The 22,039-nt window shown below is 44.5% G+C and overlaps 1 protein-coding gene and 1 long non-coding RNA gene across 2 annotated transcripts in view; one reads left to right on the top strand and one right to left on the bottom strand.

Moving 5' to 3' along the window:
- adamts6 (ADAM metallopeptidase with thrombospondin type 1 motif, 6) overlaps window positions 1-22,039 on the top strand; it is a 55,076-nt gene that overhangs the window by 14,246 nt on the left and 18,791 nt on the right. Inside the window, exons 9-16 of the mRNA XM_037118322.1 lie at window positions 326-431; window positions 2,493-2,639; window positions 7,426-7,567; window positions 12,398-12,505; window positions 14,690-14,835; window positions 16,406-16,469; window positions 20,093-20,195; window positions 21,143-21,276. Of these exons, the coding sequence (XP_036974217.1) occupies window positions 326-431; window positions 2,493-2,639; window positions 7,426-7,567; window positions 12,398-12,505; window positions 14,690-14,835; window positions 16,406-16,469; window positions 20,093-20,195; window positions 21,143-21,276 (950 nt within the window). The remainder of the gene's footprint in view (window positions 1-325; window positions 432-2,492; window positions 2,640-7,425; window positions 7,568-12,397; window positions 12,506-14,689; window positions 14,836-16,405; window positions 16,470-20,092; window positions 20,196-21,142; window positions 21,277-22,039) is intronic.
- LOC119030594 lies at window positions 1,624-21,599 on the bottom strand. Its single transcript, XR_005078340.1, has 3 exons — window positions 21,502-21,599; window positions 21,296-21,416; window positions 1,624-1,968 (listed from the first exon to the last, which is right to left on the bottom strand). It is a non-coding gene; the product is annotated as an uncharacterized LOC119030594 (long non-coding RNA).

Raw genomic sequence — 22,039 nt, forward strand, 5'->3', positions numbered from 1 at the left:
TAAAACATCTACATCTTCTTCTTCTACAGTTTCTGGCGGGGTACGCTGCTGGCGAGGGAGGAAGGGTGGAGGGGGGGGTTCTTATATTCCCGCTCTTGGCTCGTGTTTTTAGGCGCTCCCTTGTTACATGAATTGAAACGTATAAATCTGAACTCTCGTCTAGACGTTTTCCAGCAGTCTGACGTTTGTGAGGAATGAAGACGTCGAGCTGGTGATGCTAGAGATCAGATGTGTTTATGACCAAGAGTCCTAAGAAGGCTGCATCCTGACTGTGTGTGTGTGTGTGTGTGTGTGTGTGTGTGTGTGTGTGTGTGTGTGTGTCCAGGCTTGGCCTCGGTGGCGGGAATGTGCGAGCCTGAGAGGAGCTGCAGCATTAACGAAGACATCGGCCTCGGTTCTGCTTTCACCATCGCGCACGAGATCGGACACAAGTGAGTTTTTAAGATCCTGAAACAAGAACATCAGATTAATTCTTAAAGATCCCTCACCGACATGTTTTAGGACAAAAATACTGTGTTTTGAATTAGAGGTGTCGGGATATACCAGTGCCGACGATAATTTTCCTACCAGAAAATTGAGAATAAAAGGCAGAGAGGAACTTAAAATGCATGTACAAGGAATTCAATTAAAGTTTGTGCGTGTGTTTCGATCAGGGGCGTGGCTAAAGGACTCGCCAGCGCCCCCTAAAACGCATCCGACCCCGTGACTAACTTCACCTATATGTATGAAATTTGGTACTCGTGTGTCACACCCAGACCCAACAGGAAGTCATGCATTTTGAATTTAGTGCTCTTTTCTTTGTTGATTTGACACATTGGACTTATTTACTTACTTATTTGCCACAGCTCTTATTTAACCATGTATTTAAAAACAAAAACTGCTTTTCTAGCTTGCAGGGGCATAAAACCATAAAAGACTTCAAGTTAAAGTTGAGATTTTTCGTGGTTTTGTCTAAAGTCATCAACATCATGACCCGACTGAGTGTAACTCCTTCAAACAAGTGAAGTTCCTCCTTTTCCTTCTTAAACCCTTTTATCATTTTCCCGACCACGCGCTCTAATAATCGCTCTTGAACAAACATTTCTTCACTGCTCGAGTCCTCCAGACCTGCATGCAGCCCCCTTTTCCCCCTCGCAGACGTCTCGAACTGTATCTCCACATATTTCCTCATGCAAATGTCAGTGTCCACATACCTCTGGCTCTTTCCTCCTGAATATAAAGCAAAATAATGATGATGTATTAGTCTACGTATCCCTCTCCAGAGAGTTCAGCAAGATGGCGATTTCCTTTATTATGTCTCGTGTCTGCTTCTGTTGTGGGGCAGTTGTAAAAATAGTCTCTGCTTCTAGAGGATGTATAAAAAAAACACACTGCAGCGAGGTTTCAGCCGGCCTGATTTATTTCCAGAGTATGGTAAAATGTCATAAACGCCAGCCTTAGAAAAACAGGTTCAGGCTGCGCGATGTGGTCGGGTTTGTTATATACATTAGAGCTGATTTGTGCTCCTGGACTGTGAGGAGAAGTCGAGCTTTGACATCCTGCCGTAACACGAGCTTCTCTCTCAAATGATATCCAGACAGATAAGGCTTTTTTTTTTTTAAAGATATAAATTGTTAAAAATGATTTATTTGCAGCCTGAAATAAATTCTTGAGGTCGGGAGCGGTGTGGGTCTCCCTCGTCCTCGTGACTCTGCCTCGCGGCCTGCTCAGACCTGCAGGCGGTGATTGACAGGCAGGCATCAGAGTGGTGATTAGAACTTTTTTCATTCCTGCCGAGCTCCAGACAGGGTTTGACCCTCGACCCCTGGCTCTCCTCCACACAGCTGTTTCAGAGCCACAGAGCTCAGTCTTTTACAGCCACGCAGGGAGACGTCCTCCAGCCAGCAACCTGGACTGTCCACCATCGTCCTGTCTGAACCGTGTGTTGAGACACCAGTAGATATCGCCATCAAACTTCATCAGCTGGTTCTGCACATCAAGAAAATTAATTTTTGTTTGTTCGACTATGCAAATGAGACATTACATAATAAGAAATGCACTGATTTGCATGTTTGATGCAAAAGCTGTTGTTAGCACAATGAAGGCTAATACTGATATTAGCCTGTTGAATTATTTTATGGTACTACAGGTTTTATGATATTTTATGTTTAAATATGCCATGTAGGGTATGTAATTAATTACACATACACACATTATAGAACCTATATACAGTGACAAAACAAACATATTTTAAATGAACGTACTGTTCATTGGAAACTGTAACCAGTCGGCATCTTCACGTCAAGACGTTGACGTCAGGGAAACACTTTGACCGTGTGTCGGCACCAAGCATCAGTGTTATAAACACAAAGTCCAGAGTTTGCTTCTCCCGCAGAAGTTAAGAGCGTTAACAGAAGAAAAGGTCACTCTGAGACCAGTGGTTACTCATGATCTTCATACTCAGCTGCTTTAATTATATTTTCTTTTTTTTTTGTCTTGTGTGTGTGTTTCAGTTTTGGGATGAACCACGATGGGATCGGGAATTCCTGCGGTACCAAAGGCCACGAGACAGCCAAACTGATGGCGGCCCACATAACAGCCAACACCAACCCTTTCTCCTGGTCCGCCTGCAGCAAAGACTACATCACCAGCTTTCTCGAGTAAGTGGATGATGGTTGTGTTCGCTGTGGAGCGGTCTGAGTGTGTTTGGATTTGGCTGTGTGTGTGTGTGTGTGTGTGTGTGTGCAGTAGAGAAAAAGGTGCATGCCTGTTTTCCTGCTCGCTTGCAGCCGCCTCGCTTTACAACCCGCTGCCACCGGCTGGCCGTTGTGGTGACCCGCTAGCCTGTCTTATATTCAACTCCTTCCCCACTTATTCACATCCATTTCATCACCGAGCCTCATGCCAGACCTCCTTGTGGCCGTGTATGATAACTGGGTGCCTTCCACCCTTGCATCCCTGCACCACAAGGCGGGTGATGTTGGAGCTCATGTGGTGCTCGGCGGTGATGTGTCGGCCAGCTGCCTTCAACCACTGCTCCGCTGTTATGTGGATCAGTCAGAGAAGACAAAAACTTGAGGAGCACAAATAAACTGCAGAGTAAAGCGGTGACGTGAGGCAGAATGAGGGATGGCTTGCTCAGTCCTGCCAGCCTGGCATGGAACGAAACTGGAGAACCTGACGCTGTGAACTCTGATTTCTGAGAGTGATCGCGACAGGACTGTACGAACTAAGAACTACCCTGATCCCTGCACGTCGTGGGCACACTGAGTACAATCTGCTCTAATTGAGCAGCTTTACTTTGAACTGTGCAGCTCACCTCAAGTGAAAATAGTTAAATTCTTGGAGTTACAATAATGAGGACATCCAAATATATCGAGTCGATGGGGCTAACAGATGGAGCGCTATTTGTTGTTTCAGTATAGGGAGGCTAAAATCGATGGGAAGCTAATACTAATGTTAGCCTGCTGGAGAAGCTAACACCAACACTAGCCTGTTAGCTTTAAACTTCCCTGCAAACTGAATGTCTGTCTTTCCTTTTCCATTACAGCAGGCTAGCTAGCCAGCGACAAGTAAAGTGAGGGTCAGAGTTTTGTCTGCGCACTGAAACTGTTGAGTCTAGTTCAGTAGAAAAGAAAAATAGTTCCCACATGAAACTGCTCACAAAGAGATCTGTGGAATATCTTGAGTAACCGGGTCAGCGCCACAAGTATGAGTGCCATCTAGAAGGCAGACATCAGCCGATACCTCCGACACTCAACTCACACCAAAACAATGCAGACAGATAAGGTGGGAGGAATAATCTGTATTTGTGATTTTGGGGTGAACTGTCCCTTTAAGGTTAGAGGGGATCGCAAACATCTCAATTTGAGACCCAAAGGCAGTTTTCCTTAATCCACCATCCCTGCGGAGGCTTTCTCTCTCTACAGTTCAGCTTCGTCGCCCGTCGTTAAAGACCTGAGTGCTGCTTAAATCCGAATATCCACCCTCGCGTCAGAGTATCGGTTGCAAGTGTGCGATGTGTGTCTCTGTGTGTGTGTCTGTTTGTGTATTCATGTTTGGTTCGCGAGGCCCCTCCAAGAAAGCCGATAATAGCGGCCGTGGTTGTCAGATGATGTTTCCGGCTGAAAGCTGTTAGAAAAGCGTTGCTGAACAGCACTTGTGACAGAGATGACAGTATTATATGCCAAACTTCCAACTGGGGCACAAAGAGCTGCTTCTCTGCTGCCTCCGCCGGGTTCCTTCCTATTTCTGGCTCGAGTGTCTAAGAGCGACCAAAGCCCACAAAGAAGAGACAACGTTTGTGCGCTTGTTTTCTTACGCAGAATCAAATATATTGCTCAGACTATACTGGCATCAGTCTGTTGCATGAGTTTTTCTCTTTTCATTTTGGGTTTTATTGCCTTCAGCTTTTATGTTTTCTTACAAAAGGGTTCAGTCTGTAAACTCCAATTATCCTCCCGTTCTCTCCCTCAATCAGAGTTTTGGAGATCACACATGCTTCCCCAAGCCAAGTAAACAACTTTGGCTGTGGTGTTGGCCTAGATTCACCCTCGTGCTAAAGCAATATGTGGTGCTTTGTTTGGGTTTTTTTTTTTTTAGGAATGGTTTATGAATGCACTCACAGTTCAGTCATAGTTTATTCTCCCAAGTCTGCATGTTATAATGTTTTATGGCAGCCAGTTGGGGTTTGTTGAACTCTGAGACGAGCTATTAAATGTGATGCTAGACTTGTGTGACTTATGATAATCGTGCTGCTGTCTCAACACTGTTTGGATCCAATCAGCATCGGTTGATATCTACATGAATTTCTGGTGTCAGAGTTCAGGGATCGCCGACGTTCTCGCTTATTAGAGGATATTTCCGCTCAGCATAATGAATTTGGCTGAATCCACCAGACAGGAAGCTTTTGCGAACATGTCAAATAATAGCCTCTATGTTTAAATTTGACTATTTTGTCTCCCTCCAAACTAATAAATAGTGAGGCTTGCCCTTAGTGCACAGGGAGTCCGGGGGCCTCAGAGACTAGCTTGTCTCTCGCTCTTCATGATGAGAGGGTCCTCGGAGGAGCAAGAGCCAAGAAGCAGGATTATTCCATTCAGTAACTGAGAACAGGGTATGAAGAGGGGAAGAAAGACAAGAGAAAGAGTGAAATGCGGGTGGAAGAGGAAGACAAGAACAGAACATTTAAATTCCCCTTAAAAATCTTTTTTTTTTAATTTTTAATTTGCTACCCCGAGATGAAAACAAACAGCATGTATTTCATGTCTTGTTTTGTTAAATTGTGCTGTTTTGTTTGGACTGTGCGGCTCTCCATCATGTAACAATTAAAATTTATGTTGTTAAGTTTTTCCGGAAAAACAAGTTTTTTAACACTAAATCAGTGGGAGAATGTGGAACCAACTGAAGTATTTATGAATTAATAAATCAGACAACAAAAAAACAGACAAGACAATTGTGTTTCTTCAATTAAAGCAACTGTCTGTAGAAATTGGCATTCTGTGCTAATTGTTGCCCCTCCAAAGTTTCTGCTTGCAACACCACTGTTGATAATTAAAATCCCAGCTCAGTAACATTTTTAAGCCGTTATTTTTAAAAAAACGATATCCAGAATGTTGTTTTTAAAAGGTGAGGTGACTCCACTGATTATTTATATCTCATGATCAGGCAGATCTAATGTTGATAAATGTTCTGTGTTCATCTAAACGTCATAAAGGTCGCACACAGTTGAGATTCACACAGTAAAATTGTTGGGAGTAAAGCAGCTGTCCTCCTGGTAAATCCCGAGCTCCATCAGAGCTGTCCAAAAATATTTATTTCAGTAGATAAACGTTTAATTCTCTTTCCTCTGGAGAGTTTCCTCTGTCCTGTAAAGTTTATAACTACAGCTTTTGTCAGTTCTGCTGCTTAAGTGTGCTGCCTTTAATGTGTGCATTGAGGTGTTTAACCTCTATGAGCATAAAATCAGAGTGTAACATGTTGTGAACCCGCCTGTGTAGGCACATCTTACTATCTGAACAATGCAGCTGTTAAATACCAGCAAAAATACTGCGCCTTTCACTTTAGACCAGCTTTTTGTTGGTGTCTGCCGCAAACACTTCCAAGTACATTTGCTATCTACGCAACATGGCCGCTGGAGCGTTTTTCTTCAAAAGTAACAGTATTCCAGCGGGCTTTTAGATTTCAACGGCATTAGCAAGGGTACACAGTAAATAAAATAAACTCAGCAGGAACATCAGACAGGTTGGACCATCGAGTTTAAGTTTGCTGATCTGGCGTGCAGTGGAAATCAACCGCAATTTGTCTGATGTCACAGTGATTCCCTAGCTGAACGTTCAAGTAGAGTTTCAAGGACATTATCTAGAGAGCATCTCTGAATATTTAACCCTGGGAGTGCCACAAACGAATGTCCACACACCTTCATTGTGTTGAGGTATGAGCAGATAGTCTCAGAGACAAATATCCCAAAACCTGGACACCAAAATATGTGTAGTAATGTTCTCTTAGATTCGGTCTTTATTCTCTTCTGTCTCCTAGACAGTCTACCTCTACAGTATTGTCGTCACCAGGCCCTCTTTTCTCTCTTCGGGGGATGGAAGGCATGTTGCAGCTGCAGCAGCTGGAAAGAAATCAGTTTTATAGTAAATAGTTGTAGTAATATTTTGCTTTGAGACAAACCTGTGACTCAGGGAGAAACAGGGGAGGTAGAGATTAAGATGAAATACATCTCTGTTTGTTTACTGGCACTTGTCTTGGGTATGATTACAGTATCTCACTCGTTGGCAAAAGGTCAAAAGAATAATACTAAATTTTATTCCGCACTAACAAAAGGAAACTGTGAGCTTCTCGGCTGGAGTATTTTTATTTTTTAAGCTACTAGAATACAACAAAGCTGCGTGTGTGTGTGTGTGTGTGTGTTTTTCCTGTGAGTTCATTGTGAGCGCACATATTTCTATCTGACAAAACAGACTAAACATAATCCTAGCCCTGGACGTATGACCCACAGCTCACTCCAGACTTCTCTCTTCCTTCCCTGCTCTGTTATTTTATTGGCTCCTCAGTGGACTCAGTGTGAGGGGTGACATACAGATCAGCCATATAATCAGAGAGGGCTGCTTCTCTTAAGACGGGCAGATCGGCCCTCTTTGCCTCCGGTGAAAATGTCTCCTCTTGTGCTTCAACCCTCCCTTTGATGAGGAGGCGTTGATGTGTGATATCAACATTAACTACATGTCATCTGAGATCTCTGACAAGCTTCCTACAGCCGTCGTTTGGTGGTTAAATTAAACGTGTGAAACAAGGAGAAGAGGAGGAGGAGGAGGAGGAGGAGGAAGGAGGGTGCTTTAATCATCCAATCTTGGCATTTTCTGACTCTGCCATCAGCCGAGTGTAGAAAGGTTTCTTTGTGTAAGAAACAATCCTATTGTAGGTTTGTTTTTTTGACAGCTCAGGTCGGGGGACGTGTCTGGACAATGAACCTCTGAAACGAGACTTCCTGTACCCAACAGTGGCCCCGGGGCAGGTGTACGATGCAGACGAGCAGTGTCGCTTCCAGTACGGAGCCTCCTCACGCCAGTGCAAGTACGGGGTAAGAAACCAGCATCTCTTCCCCTCACTCGTCCTCAAACTGACTCCTGTTATGTGTTTTTACTTTTAATCACATTTTCAGATGGAAACATGGGGATGATGTATTCACTGAAACACACGACTGGACTTATAAAGGAAAAGTAGAAACTTAGGACATCCGTGGTATCACATGAATTAATACATTATGATATGAACAGGCAGCGCTCACACACAGCTCGATCTCTCATGTCTGCAAAATGTCTCATTTTCATTTATTTTACATATCCAGTTCCTCTCTTTGGGACAGTGCGTACTAATCAACCCTACTGCAGATCTGAAGAACATAGTTTTTGATCTTTAGACCCTGGTCAGGTGGAAAGTTAGCAACCTACAAACAAGAAAAAAAAGAACGTCGCTGCCTAAACTGTTTTCATGGCAGAATAAACAAACCGAACTTAAAACGATGACAAAACTTAAACTGTGTTACTTTGTTTACATGTGGCGGACCCTGCCACCTTTTCCTAGCTTGTTCTGGGACCTTATTTTCCTCTGAGAGCAGCTGGTTTATTCACTCATGGAAAAAGTATATATATCTGAGTTTGTATTATTACCTCATTAATATTGCAAATATTGTAATTCTGAGTTTGAATTTCTCCTCAAACTACACGGTGCTCTTTTAAATGAGAAGAACATTATACCTGTATTTTATTATTATTATCTGAAAGTGTATCAATGCAGTGCAAATGCAAAAAAAAAACCATAAACCCAAAGCAGCATTTTCTTTTCTGTTAAAGTTCTGTTTCCTACATGTTTTTAACGACGGGTGTTGACGTACAGTTACAGCGTCTTCGCTCCCTGTTGGGATAATAACGGTTTTCTTGAAGTTTATGTTTCCTTGTTGAGATTAAAGCGCAGTAAACATGCGAGGGGAAGATAATTGTTTTATTATCGTCTGACAGCTAGAGCTCCTCCGAGGTGTCTGTCCTCACGTCGCCTTGTTCTTCTTTTTAATCTCTAAAACTTCCCAGACAAAGAGATGAAGGATTGAAGTCAACACTCCCCTCATCTGTTTTTCTTCTTTTTTTTTTGAATGTCTGTAATGATAATGATCCCCCCCACCACCGCCTGAGTAATGAGAAAACCTCAGCACATAAAGTGACACAGTCAGTGAAAGACGAGGGAACGACCGTGCGGTAAAAACGAGCAGTTGAAAGAATCCTCAAAAGATTTAACGAACAATAACGTGATATTGTTGAGCGTTACGTAAATATTTGGTAAAAAGAGAAGGACGGAGATTAGCTGAGATCACAGAGTTATTTCATTTCATTGAAAGAAATATCTGACAGCAGATTATAACAGGCCTCCAAAATCAAGCCCTGTTATTTTGGCTCCTAAGCTCATAATTGTGGTTTTAGATCAGCATGAAAGACGCACATTTATGAGCGGAGTGGATTCCGGCGCCGATCCAACAGAGCTCGATTGGAGTTTCTCATCTGACAATCAGATCTATTTCATGCAGCCATCTGTGAAAGAGATGCCCCGTGCGACTGCTTTACAGGACAGACGCGACCACAGAAATGGATAAAAGGTCGAATGAATGAAGAGTCTGGTTTTCTGAAGCCATAACTTATTGAACTTTTCCAACATTTGGACGAATCCTGGTTTTTTTTCTGCTGCTGCTGCTGCTGAAGAATACAGACGAAGTGTGATTGGAGAGGAAGTTCAGCCCGGAGGTTTTCATTTTTATTCTCTTGTATCGCAAACAATGTCAAACGCTCAGATTGTACTTTTAATATGTCGCCTGTAAAACAGACTGTAAGATACAGAAATTATATGTTTTTCGACCTAAAGTCTACAACATTTTCAGTGAGCCTCCTGTTCAACTGGGTTCAACTGTAAACACAGTTGTATTATTCTGGTCTTCTCTTCATATTACACAGCGTCCCAGTGTTTTGGAGTTGGGGTCGTACACAGATGATTAATCCTAAAGCCAAAGGTTTTTTACTTCCTGTGAAACATCGACTCGTTGGATTCACACAAGATTTTTTTCTGCAGGCATTCGTTGTGTCTTCACTGATTCCCCGAGCGTCCTGCTAGCACCGACATAAACAGCCTCATCTGTAGTGCTAATTAGCATTTGCAAGCATGCTAACAAGCTAAACAAAAATGGTAAACATGGTAAACATTGTACTTGTTAAATGTGTTGTCATTTTCAGTGGAAGCACGTTAGCCGTAACTAAAGAGGCTATGATTAGCATCTGCTAATGTTAGCCTGTGAGACAGAAGGAGATATTCTGGAGTCTGTGGGTTGGGTTGCCTGACTGCACATGTCACACACAGAAAAACTGTATCTTGAATCAATATAAAATCTGGAGATCAGTGGGGAAATATTAGCACTCAGCAGGAGAAAGGGTTAAAAACTACAGACTCTGGGAACATTAGTGGGTTTTGATTAGGCCACTTGAAGTCAGTCAAATCTGGAAATGATGCATCACCCTTCAATTAAACTGCTCACAAATCAAACCAAAGTATGTCCTGCTTTGTATTTAGGGTTCATTACATAAAGAGGTTGCGAGCCACGCAGTATTTCACCGAATACGGCCGACGACACTTTTAAACCCGCGGGGTATCGCAGACTTTAAAAAACGCAGCGTGAGACGGTGTCGGAGGTGGGAAAAGTTACTCGGATGTTGAGAGAGAAAGTCGGGGGTAATTTATGGCAATAATTTGGTTTCGGTGACGACTTCCCACTTCTGAAGGCGAGCCATGTGAGTGTTTATGAGTCGGAGGGAGCTGGAGGTATGGAAAACAAACAGCCTTTGATGGCTGTATTAGCGAGGCCCTCTCTGCGTGCCTCTGCCCTTTTTTTATCGCCAGCTTGTTCTCTGTTAGCGTAAATCCATCAGGCCCACATCCAAGTTCGTTAAGGCCCCGGCTGCTGACCTTTTAGCGGGGCCGAGATAGTGAATGGAGCAGCGGGGCGGCTTATTGAAACCAGCTGGCTGAGGGGAGTCGCTGCAACCAGAGAGTGGCAGTTTGCCGCTTTATTTAACCTGGATAGGCTCAGAGAGCTGCGGCACCGTGGCATATTTACTGACCTCGGGGGTCAGAATCTACGCGCGGGATCATAACTCTTTTTCATTGGCCTGCTCCTCCGCCGCACACAATTGTCCTGTAAAAGGCCTTTGAAGTGGAGACGCGAGATGACCCAGTTCAGCTTAATGGGAAATCTAATGCGAGGTTGTGCAGAGCTGTCTTTGTAACATGTGTTCACTTTACGGTTTTATTTATTCGGGGGGCATCTTAGTGCCGTCCACCCCACTATCTCCATCTCACAACACACACACACACACACACACACACACACACACACACACACACACACACACCTAAATGGATTCTCCTTATGTTCTGGACTGAGGGGTAAAGTGGAGGAACTCGACTTTTCGGCTCAGTTACGAAATGCGTTTGAGGAGATTTCAAAATATCTAGACACATTCGTGAAGATACATCTCGTGTTGTGATGTAGCATAAAAATATCATATTTTACCATCTTTTAAGTCTAAATCCCCCGACCCTCATTAACAATTTGTTAGTTTGTCGCCCTGAATCTTTTTTGGATGGATACGTTTCTGTAACTCGCCTCCGAATTTGAGAGGGAGCTGGGAATAACTTCATACCCAAACACTGAGGCAACACATCCACACATGGAAGTTGTACAGAACTGATTTAATTAGACAAACTGTTTATTCTACAGTGTTACCAGCTATTGATCCACGAGGCCGCCATCTTGGATTTATAGGGTGTGTCTGACTTTCAGAGCGTTTCAGGTGAAACTGGCGACTGGAAGCTCAGAAATTCCGACTTTCCATTTGAACGGGAACACAGGAAGTTGTGATATTTGATTATGGAATGAGTTACTAAGGTACTGGGACATAACCTAAAAAAATAACACACCATTTTATGGTTGAATCTCTCTCACGAATGTTTGGGTTTATGTAAGTAGTTGTCCGAAATCACATTTGATTGGAAACATTTCGTCACACGCCCTCCCTCTGCTTTCAGACGAGTCAACAAAACACAGGTATAACAAAAACAGAGAGGAATACGTACGAGAAGTCCAACATAATTACCATAAATGGACATGGAAAAAAAAAAACATCCTCAATTTTGCCCCTTAAAAGTTTAAATGCTCGTTCGGGATGTTTGTTCTGTGCCGTCTACTCACCATCTCACACACGCTCCTTTGTTTAGAAATCTAAATGGATTCTGATCACGTTCGACTCCGAGGAGAAGAAGACACGATGTTTATTCAGACCGCTCAGTAATACTGAAGATATTTGTTGGGCCTACAAGTCGTCTTTATCTGAGACTTGGGAGGCCTGTTGCTCACTCTTGATTTCCCCTAAGAAGCAGAAATTGGATTTCTTGAACTGATGTCACGGTCCCGTGTGGTCTCGAGGTGAACGTGAGCAAACGTTAGTCACGGTGTTGATCCAGCTGACTCTTCATTTCTCATAAGAGAACATTAACAGCACCCGATGACCCTTCGGCGTATTGCTCAAGATGCTCTGTGATCCAAAGCATATGGGCTCTCGAGGCGAGATGCCTGCTGCGGTCTCATCAGCTCCTCTCATCCGCTGATTCGATCTGGAATCCTGTTGATTTATACATGAATTTCCGTGCTGTTTGTGTCTCTCTCACAGCTGTCAGAGAGCAGAAGAAAAACACTTAGAGGAAAACCACCAAAGGCTTCTGATAAATCATCCTCACCCTTATTTAGCACTCCGCCCCCCCTCCAGTCTGCTGCATTGATTTATTCTGACCAACTTGCTTTTGCCTTCTTTCCTAGGAAGTGTGTAGAGAGCTCTGGTGCCTTAGCAAAAGCAACCGCTGTGTAACCAACAGTATCCCTGCTGCAGAGGGGACCCTGTGCCAGACCGGCAGCATCGAGAAAGGGGTAAGTCACTGGACGGTTCTCACACATGTGGAGGTTTTAACCAGATCACACACCAAGAAAAAATGAAAAAAAAAAATCATCCTATAAATTCAACAAACTCCACGATATGTGACAGTATTGTAGGACCGACTGTTGGAACTTTGACACAATATTAACAAAAACTAAGCCTATGTGACGCCTCATATCATGATAATGTTGTATTATATATATATTGATCAGTCCTGACGTTACTAGCAGTAGCTGAGACAGATCGACGTGTTAGCTCAGCAGCTGATGATGTAAGATGAGCACTGCGACGCCTCAGCTGGTGGTACCTCGCTGCATCGATCCCGCTCTGGGAAGGGGAACCGTCCTCCGAGTGTTCACTCATGCAGTGGGTGCTGCCACACACACACTCACACACACACACACACACACACTCACATGTAAGCAGGCCAGGCTTTAGGTCATCAGCCCGCTGTTGATGCCAGCCAGGTTAGGGGAGACAGTTTTAACACGGATTACGGCAGCCATTGTCACCGGATGGTCCGAGGTCTAAAAGGGAAGAATAGGAGAGTGTCACGAGCTGTCACCCGTGATTACCATTAGCTCAGTGGAGCCTTTGAGGACCGGGGCCCACGGACAGGGTCCTGGACAACACAGGGGGCCCCAGGTTGAGCCTGGGGGGCTTTGGAACAGCTTTCGGAGCAGCTTTAGGAGAGCCAGTGGCATACCCCGTCTGCCCCTGCCGGGGACAGCTTCAAAGGAATATGAATGTCAGCCATTTCTCACCCAGCGTGTAATGGAGAGAGGCCCTCCCAACAGGAGAAGGGAGAGAGGGGGAGAGAGTCTGGGGGAGAGGGCAGAGGGAGGTGGGAGAGACAGAAACTGACCGGTTTCATTCTGAACTCAGAGAAAAGCTCCAAGGAAAGCTGACCTCCCTCCTCTGAGTCTCTGCCCGTCACTTTCCCTTCTGCCTCCCTCCTCTCCACCCCGCTAATCTTGTTTGGACAGCGTCTCAGGACGTGAATGAGTAAGTCAGGGAAAGAGGCCAGTGGCCCCACGTAGCCCTCACCTTACCTTGACCGGCCCAGCCTCTCTGGGCTCTTAACCTACTGACACAGTTGGAGAGACAAAGGGCCGTCTCTGATCCCTTCGTCCCTGTGGAAGAGCTTAGCAGGAGGCTTAAAACACTCCTGAAACTCTCACGCACGCACAGCACTGTTTATCTCTCACCTGTCTCCAGAAAACACCTCACAGTGCACTGGAAACCTCCAGCACAGATACAGAAATCAGGCTAAATCAGTTTAAGATGTTGTTCTGCTAACAAAGCGTTGATGAAATGACGACATATTTAAGGAACAGACGTGTTATGTTTCATTTGTCAGAGGAAGATCGTGTTTTTTTTTCTCACTCCTGCGGTCACAAGCAGACGTAAAAATCACCTCATTTCACGCTCGGAAAGCAAAACGAACAAGCGCGTCACCTCCCAAATGTTGAACTATTCCTTTAAACTTGAGTCAGTCGAGCTCAGCGTGGAGGAAACCAGGACAGCAGGAACACAACTGCTGGGAAACGGCAGAGAGCGTTTAAAGCCTCATCACTCAGGTTGTGTGTCGTCTACATTTCACTACACACAGACTCACACACATTCATGTGGAGTAATGACTGTTGGAAAGTGACGCTCAGGTCTTCTGTGTTTCATCTTATTGTTATTAAAACAATCGTTAATGACTCGTTTCGTTAATGTGACGTATTTCAGGGTTTAGCTCGTCTGCTAATACACTGATGTCATTTGACATTTTGACCTTAAACTTTGCTTACGGAGGCGGACAGACGTCACGCGAGACGTTATCCACCTGCAAATCCACACGTATCGTAATCACACTGACGTTTACACTCTTACGTCTGCGTGCACGGCGAGCAGGAAACGCCAGACGTAAACAACAGATGCTCTTTTTGTGATTGTGACGGGGGAAACATGATTTCACAGATTGTTTCCATACGACTGCGTTTTGGCTTGATTCACAGAAATAAACGTCAGAAATGCTTGAAAATATTTTTACTATTCCTGGCGCTGGAAGTCGAGCGTTTTTGTTTTTTGTTTTTTTTTCTTAGCTCCATGCGTTGCATCTTCGTCTCGGTTCTGCTGCATCATAACCAACGTGTCCTTCTGTCTGTGTCTCTGCTCCTCCCTCGGCCCAGTGGTGCTACCAGGGGGAGTGCGTGGCGTTCGGTACCTGGCCTCAGAGTGTGGACGGAGGCTGGGGGCCCTGGTCCATGTGGGGGGAGTGCAGCAGGACCTGTGGGGGCGGTGTGTCCTCCTCCATGAGGCACTGTGACAGCCCAGCGTAAGTAGGCAAAGTAAGCCACAGCAAGCTGAACACACACATCCAGGTCCTGCCTACAGGTGTGTGTTTGTGTGCATGTGCAGTGTGTGTGTGTGTGTGTGTGTGTGTGTGTGGATGCAGACGGAGTCGAGATAATCAGACTCTGAAGCAGAGTGGTGGTGAAAATGTTTCTTGGGGAGATAAAGATGCTCTTTAAAGCTCTATGTGGTCGCTTAAAGGAGCAGTCCACTCAAAAATCTCACCTTTTCACACCAGTATCTCGACCTGTAGTAGCATATTTGTAAATCATATTTTAGAGTTTGTAACTTCCTGGAAAATTGTTAAACTTGTCGATGACTCATCCTGCACTGGGGGGGCGTACGTTCCATTTATTTCATCCAGCAAAATGCTTTTCTTATTTGTGTGACGCTGCCGTGGATGTATGAAGAGAGGAACAGACCTCGTGGATAACTGAACACAAACACAACTTTACAACCAGCGAATCATACGACTCTGCCGAAGCATCTCGCATTCCATTAGCTGTTTTTCTTTATGATAATAAAGACACTTTCACCATGAACTGATGCAGAAAAAAAGGCACAAATTGTCCGTCAAGCTTTTGATCCTAAAGATTTCAGACGCCTGTCTAATATTCCCCCACCGAGCAGAGGATGTGTTGTTTCTTCTCTCAACAGAAGGAGGATCTTTCAGGTTGACAGCAGGACGCCTCATGCTGTTTGAGATGGACTGATGTAGCATGTGCGATCAGTTAGCGTGGAGCTCACTCTCTGCGGTGCATTACAGCGCCGTGTCGTTCTGTTTTAAGGCCTCTCATGTGTCCTCACCAGACAAATCATTGTCCAGAGCATCTCCGTCTGGCAAGTAGACGTTTGGGATCTTAATCTCTCTTCCAGCGCTGCATTCCTTTGTTTTGGAAGCTAGATATGACGTCAAACACGTCATGGGAAGACATGAGAAAGAGCCAGGGTGAACCAGAGGGAAGGGAAAATAATGTGGGGGGGAAGAAAGAGGGGAGAGAGGAGAAGGCATCAGCATAATGTGTAACACCTGTGTAAGGTGATCGCTGCTGCTCAGGCATCAGTGCAAAGAGGAGGGAGGCAGAGAAAACACAGGCAGACAAGCCTCGAACATATTCATTAGTCTTTTTTTTTTTTTTCCAAATGAAGTGGAAATAGTCGTGGAGGAGAACGGGAGGTGAACGAAGGTGAGAGGATGGAAACAGATACGAGAAGAAGAAAAACAAAAAGCTCCGTGAGGTGTGGAGGAGAGAGCCGGACGGTGCTGAGGTTACGTGACTTCGGTCTCTCTCCCGGATCTAAATGGCACGTCAACACTTAAGAGCAGCTTGGATTTCGTGAATGAAACGCTGAAACACACACACACACACACACACACACACACACACACACACACACCTTACGAGGCCTGTTTCATGATCTGCATCCACCGAACCCTTCCTGCAATCATTTCTTTGAAGCTTTTTTTTGTGGTAGTAATTTCTTGGTGTTGTGATGTTTTGAAGATCACTTTTCAATCCCTGCCGCTCATTCAACTCTCCTGTGTCTCTCAGCCCGTCTGGAGGAGGGAAGTACTGTCTGGGGGAGAGGAAGCGTTACAGATCCTGTAACACCGACGTGAGTTTTCTTTATTTCTATTTCTTTGCCCTCTTGTTTAACTGCCTGCTCGGTTTTAAGATGTCCTGACCAACAAGTCTGGTTCTCCAGCAGCAATCATCGCAATATCAGTCAAAATATAGTCACAATATGATGTTTATTTTTTAGCACGATGCAGAGCTAAAGAGCCTGAACTGTCCTCTGGTTGAACGCTCTGTTGCTTCGTTAACAGACGGAGATAATCGGTCAGTTGATGTAAAGATGGGCAAAGTATTTTGTTGTTGTACTTCAGTAGATGTTTCAGGTTTCTGGACTTTGACTTCTCTACACCTGAACTTTCTCCTCCTCACAGCTTCAGAACAGCCTCGTTACTTTAGTTTGATGCATCTGAGGTGAATTCTGGATTCTTGTTGTTTCCCAACATCAGCAGACTGATGTGGACCAATCAGATGCAGCGAGACGAGACAAAGACGTAAGAAGCCGTAAACAGACAGAGAGGGAGGCTGGAATGTGGAGAAAAGGCGTGTTAGTGTCTCGTATCTGCAGAGAGTTTCTGATTTTCTCTCTTTGTTGCTGCTCGGGACGCTTTACCAACCCAACATGTGTCTGTTTGACGTCCTGGGAATGAGACTCAACAATCAACTGTCTTTGTGGTGCATTCAGGAACAGCTGGGACAAAATATCTTTTTTTTTAAAATGCAGAACAGCCGTTAAAATTCAAGTTATCTCTATTATCACGCTCCCATGAACAGTCATCTCCCGCAGGACAGACGTGGTAGCAACAGGAAGGAAAGAGAGTCGGCATTAACAGAAACTATCTGACCGCTGATCAATGTTAGAATATAAACATTAATTTATGAGTGTGTGAGTATTTGTCATTGTATCGACATCTGCAGCTCACACACACTTGGACGAGGTGTGGTCAGTGTGATGAAATAGCGGTCAGGGATGTTGTTTGTTTTCCAAAGAAAACACGCGGTGCTGCGCTCGGCTGTTATTTTTAAGACTCTGCGGTTGAACGTCCAGCAGGGCCCCAACTATTTCAATTTTCACCTTGTGAAAAAAAAGCCCACCTAGAAATAGTTGAACGGAGATTTCCACCTCGCAGCCATGTTAAATATTTGTTTAAAGCTTCACTCCAGACCTCAAGAAAGAAGAAAAAAAAAATGAAATGAAGTGTTTTTCGTGGAATACACTCTGTCACAAACAATATATGAACTATTAGGGTGACAAAGAGACGAATGAACCTGAAGTTACTGAGGGAATATCGAGTCACTGCCTGTGCATTTTTATCACGGTCTGTCAGAAAGCTTAAAGGCAGCGTGAGGCTGCGAGCTAACATGCTCCTTTTAAAGCTTCTCCGAGGATGACATGTTCTGGAGGAGGAAACCTGGAGCGAGCTGATCCAATGTCAGAGCGCCTCGACATAGTCGGTGTTGAGGATCCGACAGCTTCACGACGATGTCCACCGTCTGCTTTTTAGGCAGTCAAGTGCTGAGATTGTGATTTTGAACATTCTCACATCTCACTTCTGTTTCCAAACTTCACACAGCCTCACTGACTCACACTCGAGAAACTCAGCAGCTATTTCGAGTCTGGATCCCGTCGTGGGCAAGACATTTCATAATTGAGAAAAACAAAATAAATAGATTGTGATGGGGTTTTTTGGCCAGATTTCAAAAGTGACGTAACTCCAGTAGAAGTGCTGACTCAGCTTGTTTCCTCCAGCACAGTAACAGAGTTCAGGCTCTGACATGGACTCAGAGTATCAGAGTAAAAAGTCTCCCTCTGAAGGACATTTGTGCTCAAAGCTAACTGAAGCTCACGTCATATTAATAGAATTCAAAGACTATTAAAGTTAAAGGTAGAATCAGTAGGATTTGTCCCAGCTGTTCCTGAACGCACCACAAAGACAGTTGATTGTTGAGTCTCATTCCCAGGACGTCAAATAGACACATGTTGGGTTGGTAAAGCGTCCCGAGCAGCAACAAAGAGAGAAAATCAGAAACTCTCTGCAGATACGAGACACTAACACGCCTTTTCTCCACATTCCAGCCTCCCTCTCTGTCTGTTTACGGCTTCTTGCGTCTTCAAATGCGTCAGACTAAAGTAACGAGGCTGTTTTGAAAATGTTAGTGAGCAAATCCACACGGTTTAGATGCATGCTTCAAAATAAGTCGTCTCAAAGCCTGAGCTGAAGTGACGTTAGGAGAGTTTCTCAGACTTGACGAAGCTCCAGCCGTTACACAAGTTGTGCAGTTGTGCGCCTCATTAAGAGCAAATTGACTTTGACGTGTAAAATCAGTGGAGTTCCCCTTTAATTGTGGAGCCTGGAGCAGCCTGGTGTCGTCACACGAGCGCTCACAGTCGTGTGATGCCGCTCGGTCAATTAATTAATCAGTCAATCAGCTGGAAACGACAACAAACACTCACTGCTTCTCTTTTTGGGAGTTTTGGTGTTTAGACGACGTCACTCTGGAGGTGAATATTACGGATCTTCTTTAAAAATAATTAATCAATCAATTACTCACATCAACCGGTTAATTAATAAAGAAAATAATCCCTTCTAATCTGATCTTTAAAGGTTTTTTTTCCTTCTGACTCGTGTAAATCTCACTCGGTTGTGTCGTTGCGTCAACACACTCTTGTAATAATATTATTCTGTCTCTTCTGACTCGATCTGCCTGTTTGATGTGCGAGTTTAAAAGCTGCCATATTGGCCAAACACTGGAGTGGTAATGAAAGTGGCTCGGCCGCTCCAGTGTGGAACACTTTCAGCCTGTGAAATACAGCTCTGACCCGAGAGCTTTTATCCGCCCCGGGGGAAAGTGTTGTGGGGTTTCTAAAGGACCTTTTCACACCAGTAAAGTCTTTCTTTCCACTTTTTACCTCCTTTTTTTTAACTGGAGCAGCATCCACACATGAACACAAAGCAAAGCCTCCAAACACAAAACAAACTGTTCTCTCATCAGGACTTCTGAGAAGAAAGTTATTATAATAAATGATGAATAATAAGTCAAAGTGTAACAACATGCTATCAAGATCTTAGGAGACCATTTCTTCTTAAATCATGGTGTTTTTTTTGAATGCAGGCCACAGATTTGTGTATTTATGGATGTTTTTTTTTCCAGTTATGCAGTTTGTTTCCATTTATTTCCACGTAGCATGAAAATCAGTTGACAGACAAAATGTTTTGAAGTTGTATAAGTTGTATAAGAATCTAACGCCAATGCATTTCATCAGAAAAGTCTGTATCGCTAGAGCTGCAACAGTCATGCAGCCTTCAAATTCACTGTGACACACAACTCCAAGGTTTGTCTGAATAAAGTTATGACAACAACAACAACGAGATGCTGAGCTGAACTGCTGGATTCAAACATCGAATAATACCAGTGATGAATAAAAGTATCAGTATTGAATAGTTCGGAGCTAAACTGCATCGTTGACTCAACTTTTGTTTGCAGGCAGCACGACATCGACCTCGCAAACATTAAACAATTATCAATATTAAGTCTTAACACAGCTCAGCATAAAAAAGATTATTATCCATCATCTCAAGCAATCCGATCTGAAGTTTCAGGACTCTGAGATGTTTGTATTTTTTGAAACACTCGATCATCACAAAGCGTCTCCTCTGTTTGCAGGCCTGCCCCGCCGGGTCTCGTGACTTCCGGGAGAAGCAGTGCGCAGATTTCGACAGCATGCCTTTCCGTGGGAAATACTACAACTGGAAGCCGTACACTGGTGGTGAGTTCAGGACCGGGTCGCACCGACTTACTGTAAATCCATTTGGAAAGAAACGTCTCTATATATTGTTAAGAGGAAAGTGTTCCGAAGCAGTTTTTTACATGTATGTGACAGTTGATTTCACACATCAGGAGTCAGGAATCCTGCAAGTTGCCAGTTTGTTGAAAAGACGTCAAAATGGCCGAGTTGTTCGACGTGCGCCCAGAACTCTCTGCTGCGCTCAGTCACTCCGGCTGGATCTGCTGCTCGTCCGACCTGGCTTTGAGATTTTTACATTTTTGGACGGGCCTCTTGACACATTTCATGTCAGAAACCTCCCCCGGGGGAGCCAGATCTGCTGCAAGTGCTATTGTATTCAATCACAGTTATTGGCAGGAGTTTAGGAGTGCAGGCCTGCTGTCATTCTCCCTCCCCTCACTTCTCCCCTTGATGTCTACAGATCATGGAAAATATCCACTTAACTGAAAACACAAGAGAAAGTGATAAAAGTTCGAAGCATGTAAACACGACTTTTATTTTCTTTGAGAGATGGAAGAGCTGGGGTTGGATGTCTTTTATCACAGGGGTCTGTTTGGTCCAATCCATCACCTCCTGACTCGCGGCGCTCCGCGGGCCGGAGGCCGCCGTGTACAGCAGATAACCTGCGTCAGTGTAATTGTTGTTGGCAGGGCGAGACGTCTCTGCTGGTGTCAGTGTTACAGTGACGTCAGGCTCTGGGTCTCAGATCTGAGCGCCGCTGACTTTCACTCCACATGGTTGTTATTGTCAACAAGCGTAGCGGAGATCCCAGAGCCGGCCCCGGGTCCGGGGGACAGCACCGGGCTCTGCTGGTCTCCATGTGTTGTTTATCATTAATCTCCTGAGGTAGAGTTCAGGTCATGTTGTCTGTTTTTCTGCGTGCAGGCTGAACTCCAGATAACGATGTGCTCCGTCTTTGTGTGAACCAGGTGGCGTTAAGCCGTGTGCGCTGAACTGCCTGGCTGAGGGCTACAACTTCTACACCGAGCGCTCGCCCGCCGTCATAGACGGCACCCGATGTCAGGCCGACTCTCTGGACATCTGCATCAATGGAGAGTGTAAGGTAAGGAGGCAAAACCCACCCGATCAAACCTCTGTTACAGCAGCAGGACCCGAGCCGGACTTTTCATTCATAGCGTGACGTTTCCAGACTTTGCACACAATCAGAGTCAATCAGGACTTTCTGCTCAGAGGCAGAAATATCTGCAGTGAGGAAAAAAAAAAAGAAACAATGACAGAAGTTACAGCAGCAGCAGCAGCAGCAGCTTTGAATAAACAGTCAGTCTACCTGCTGCAGGCGCAGCGTCTGTTGGCACCCAGTCCAGAAGTGTCCCGCGCCAGCAGGGTTTGGTTCACGGTCATAAACAAGGAAGCCCATTACAGCTCGTTAAAGGAAAGGATGAGACGAAAACTAACCTCAGATGTCATAATTACAAGATGAAAGTCATATGAACATGTTCAAAATCCAAAGTGAGAGCCAAGAAGTTTCAAAATCGAGATACAAAAGTCGTCATTTCCAAGCAACACTAAAGCATGTAAAAGTTTTCTAGTAGTCATAGTAAAAATAAGATTAGAAACCTGAAAATTAACATGATTTGTCTCCTTTAATTATCATTATGTAGGAACAACTGTTACACTTAAAGGGAGAAACTTGATGAGGAGTCAAACACAGACGCACACACACGAGAGGGGAAACAAAAGACGAGCGTTAATTCAGTTCAAATCAAACATGAAACAAGAAATCAAAATCCAAACGTACCAGTGGAGGAGACGCAGGAGGATGACGGGCCGAGAACATCACATGATGACTCACTAACGAGGGGACG

The sequence above is a fragment of the Acanthopagrus latus genome, chromosome 12, assembly GCF_904848185.1.
Source record: "Acanthopagrus latus isolate v.2019 chromosome 12, fAcaLat1.1, whole genome shotgun sequence".
Classification (NCBI taxonomy): domain Eukaryota; kingdom Metazoa; phylum Chordata; class Actinopteri; order Spariformes; family Sparidae; genus Acanthopagrus; species Acanthopagrus latus.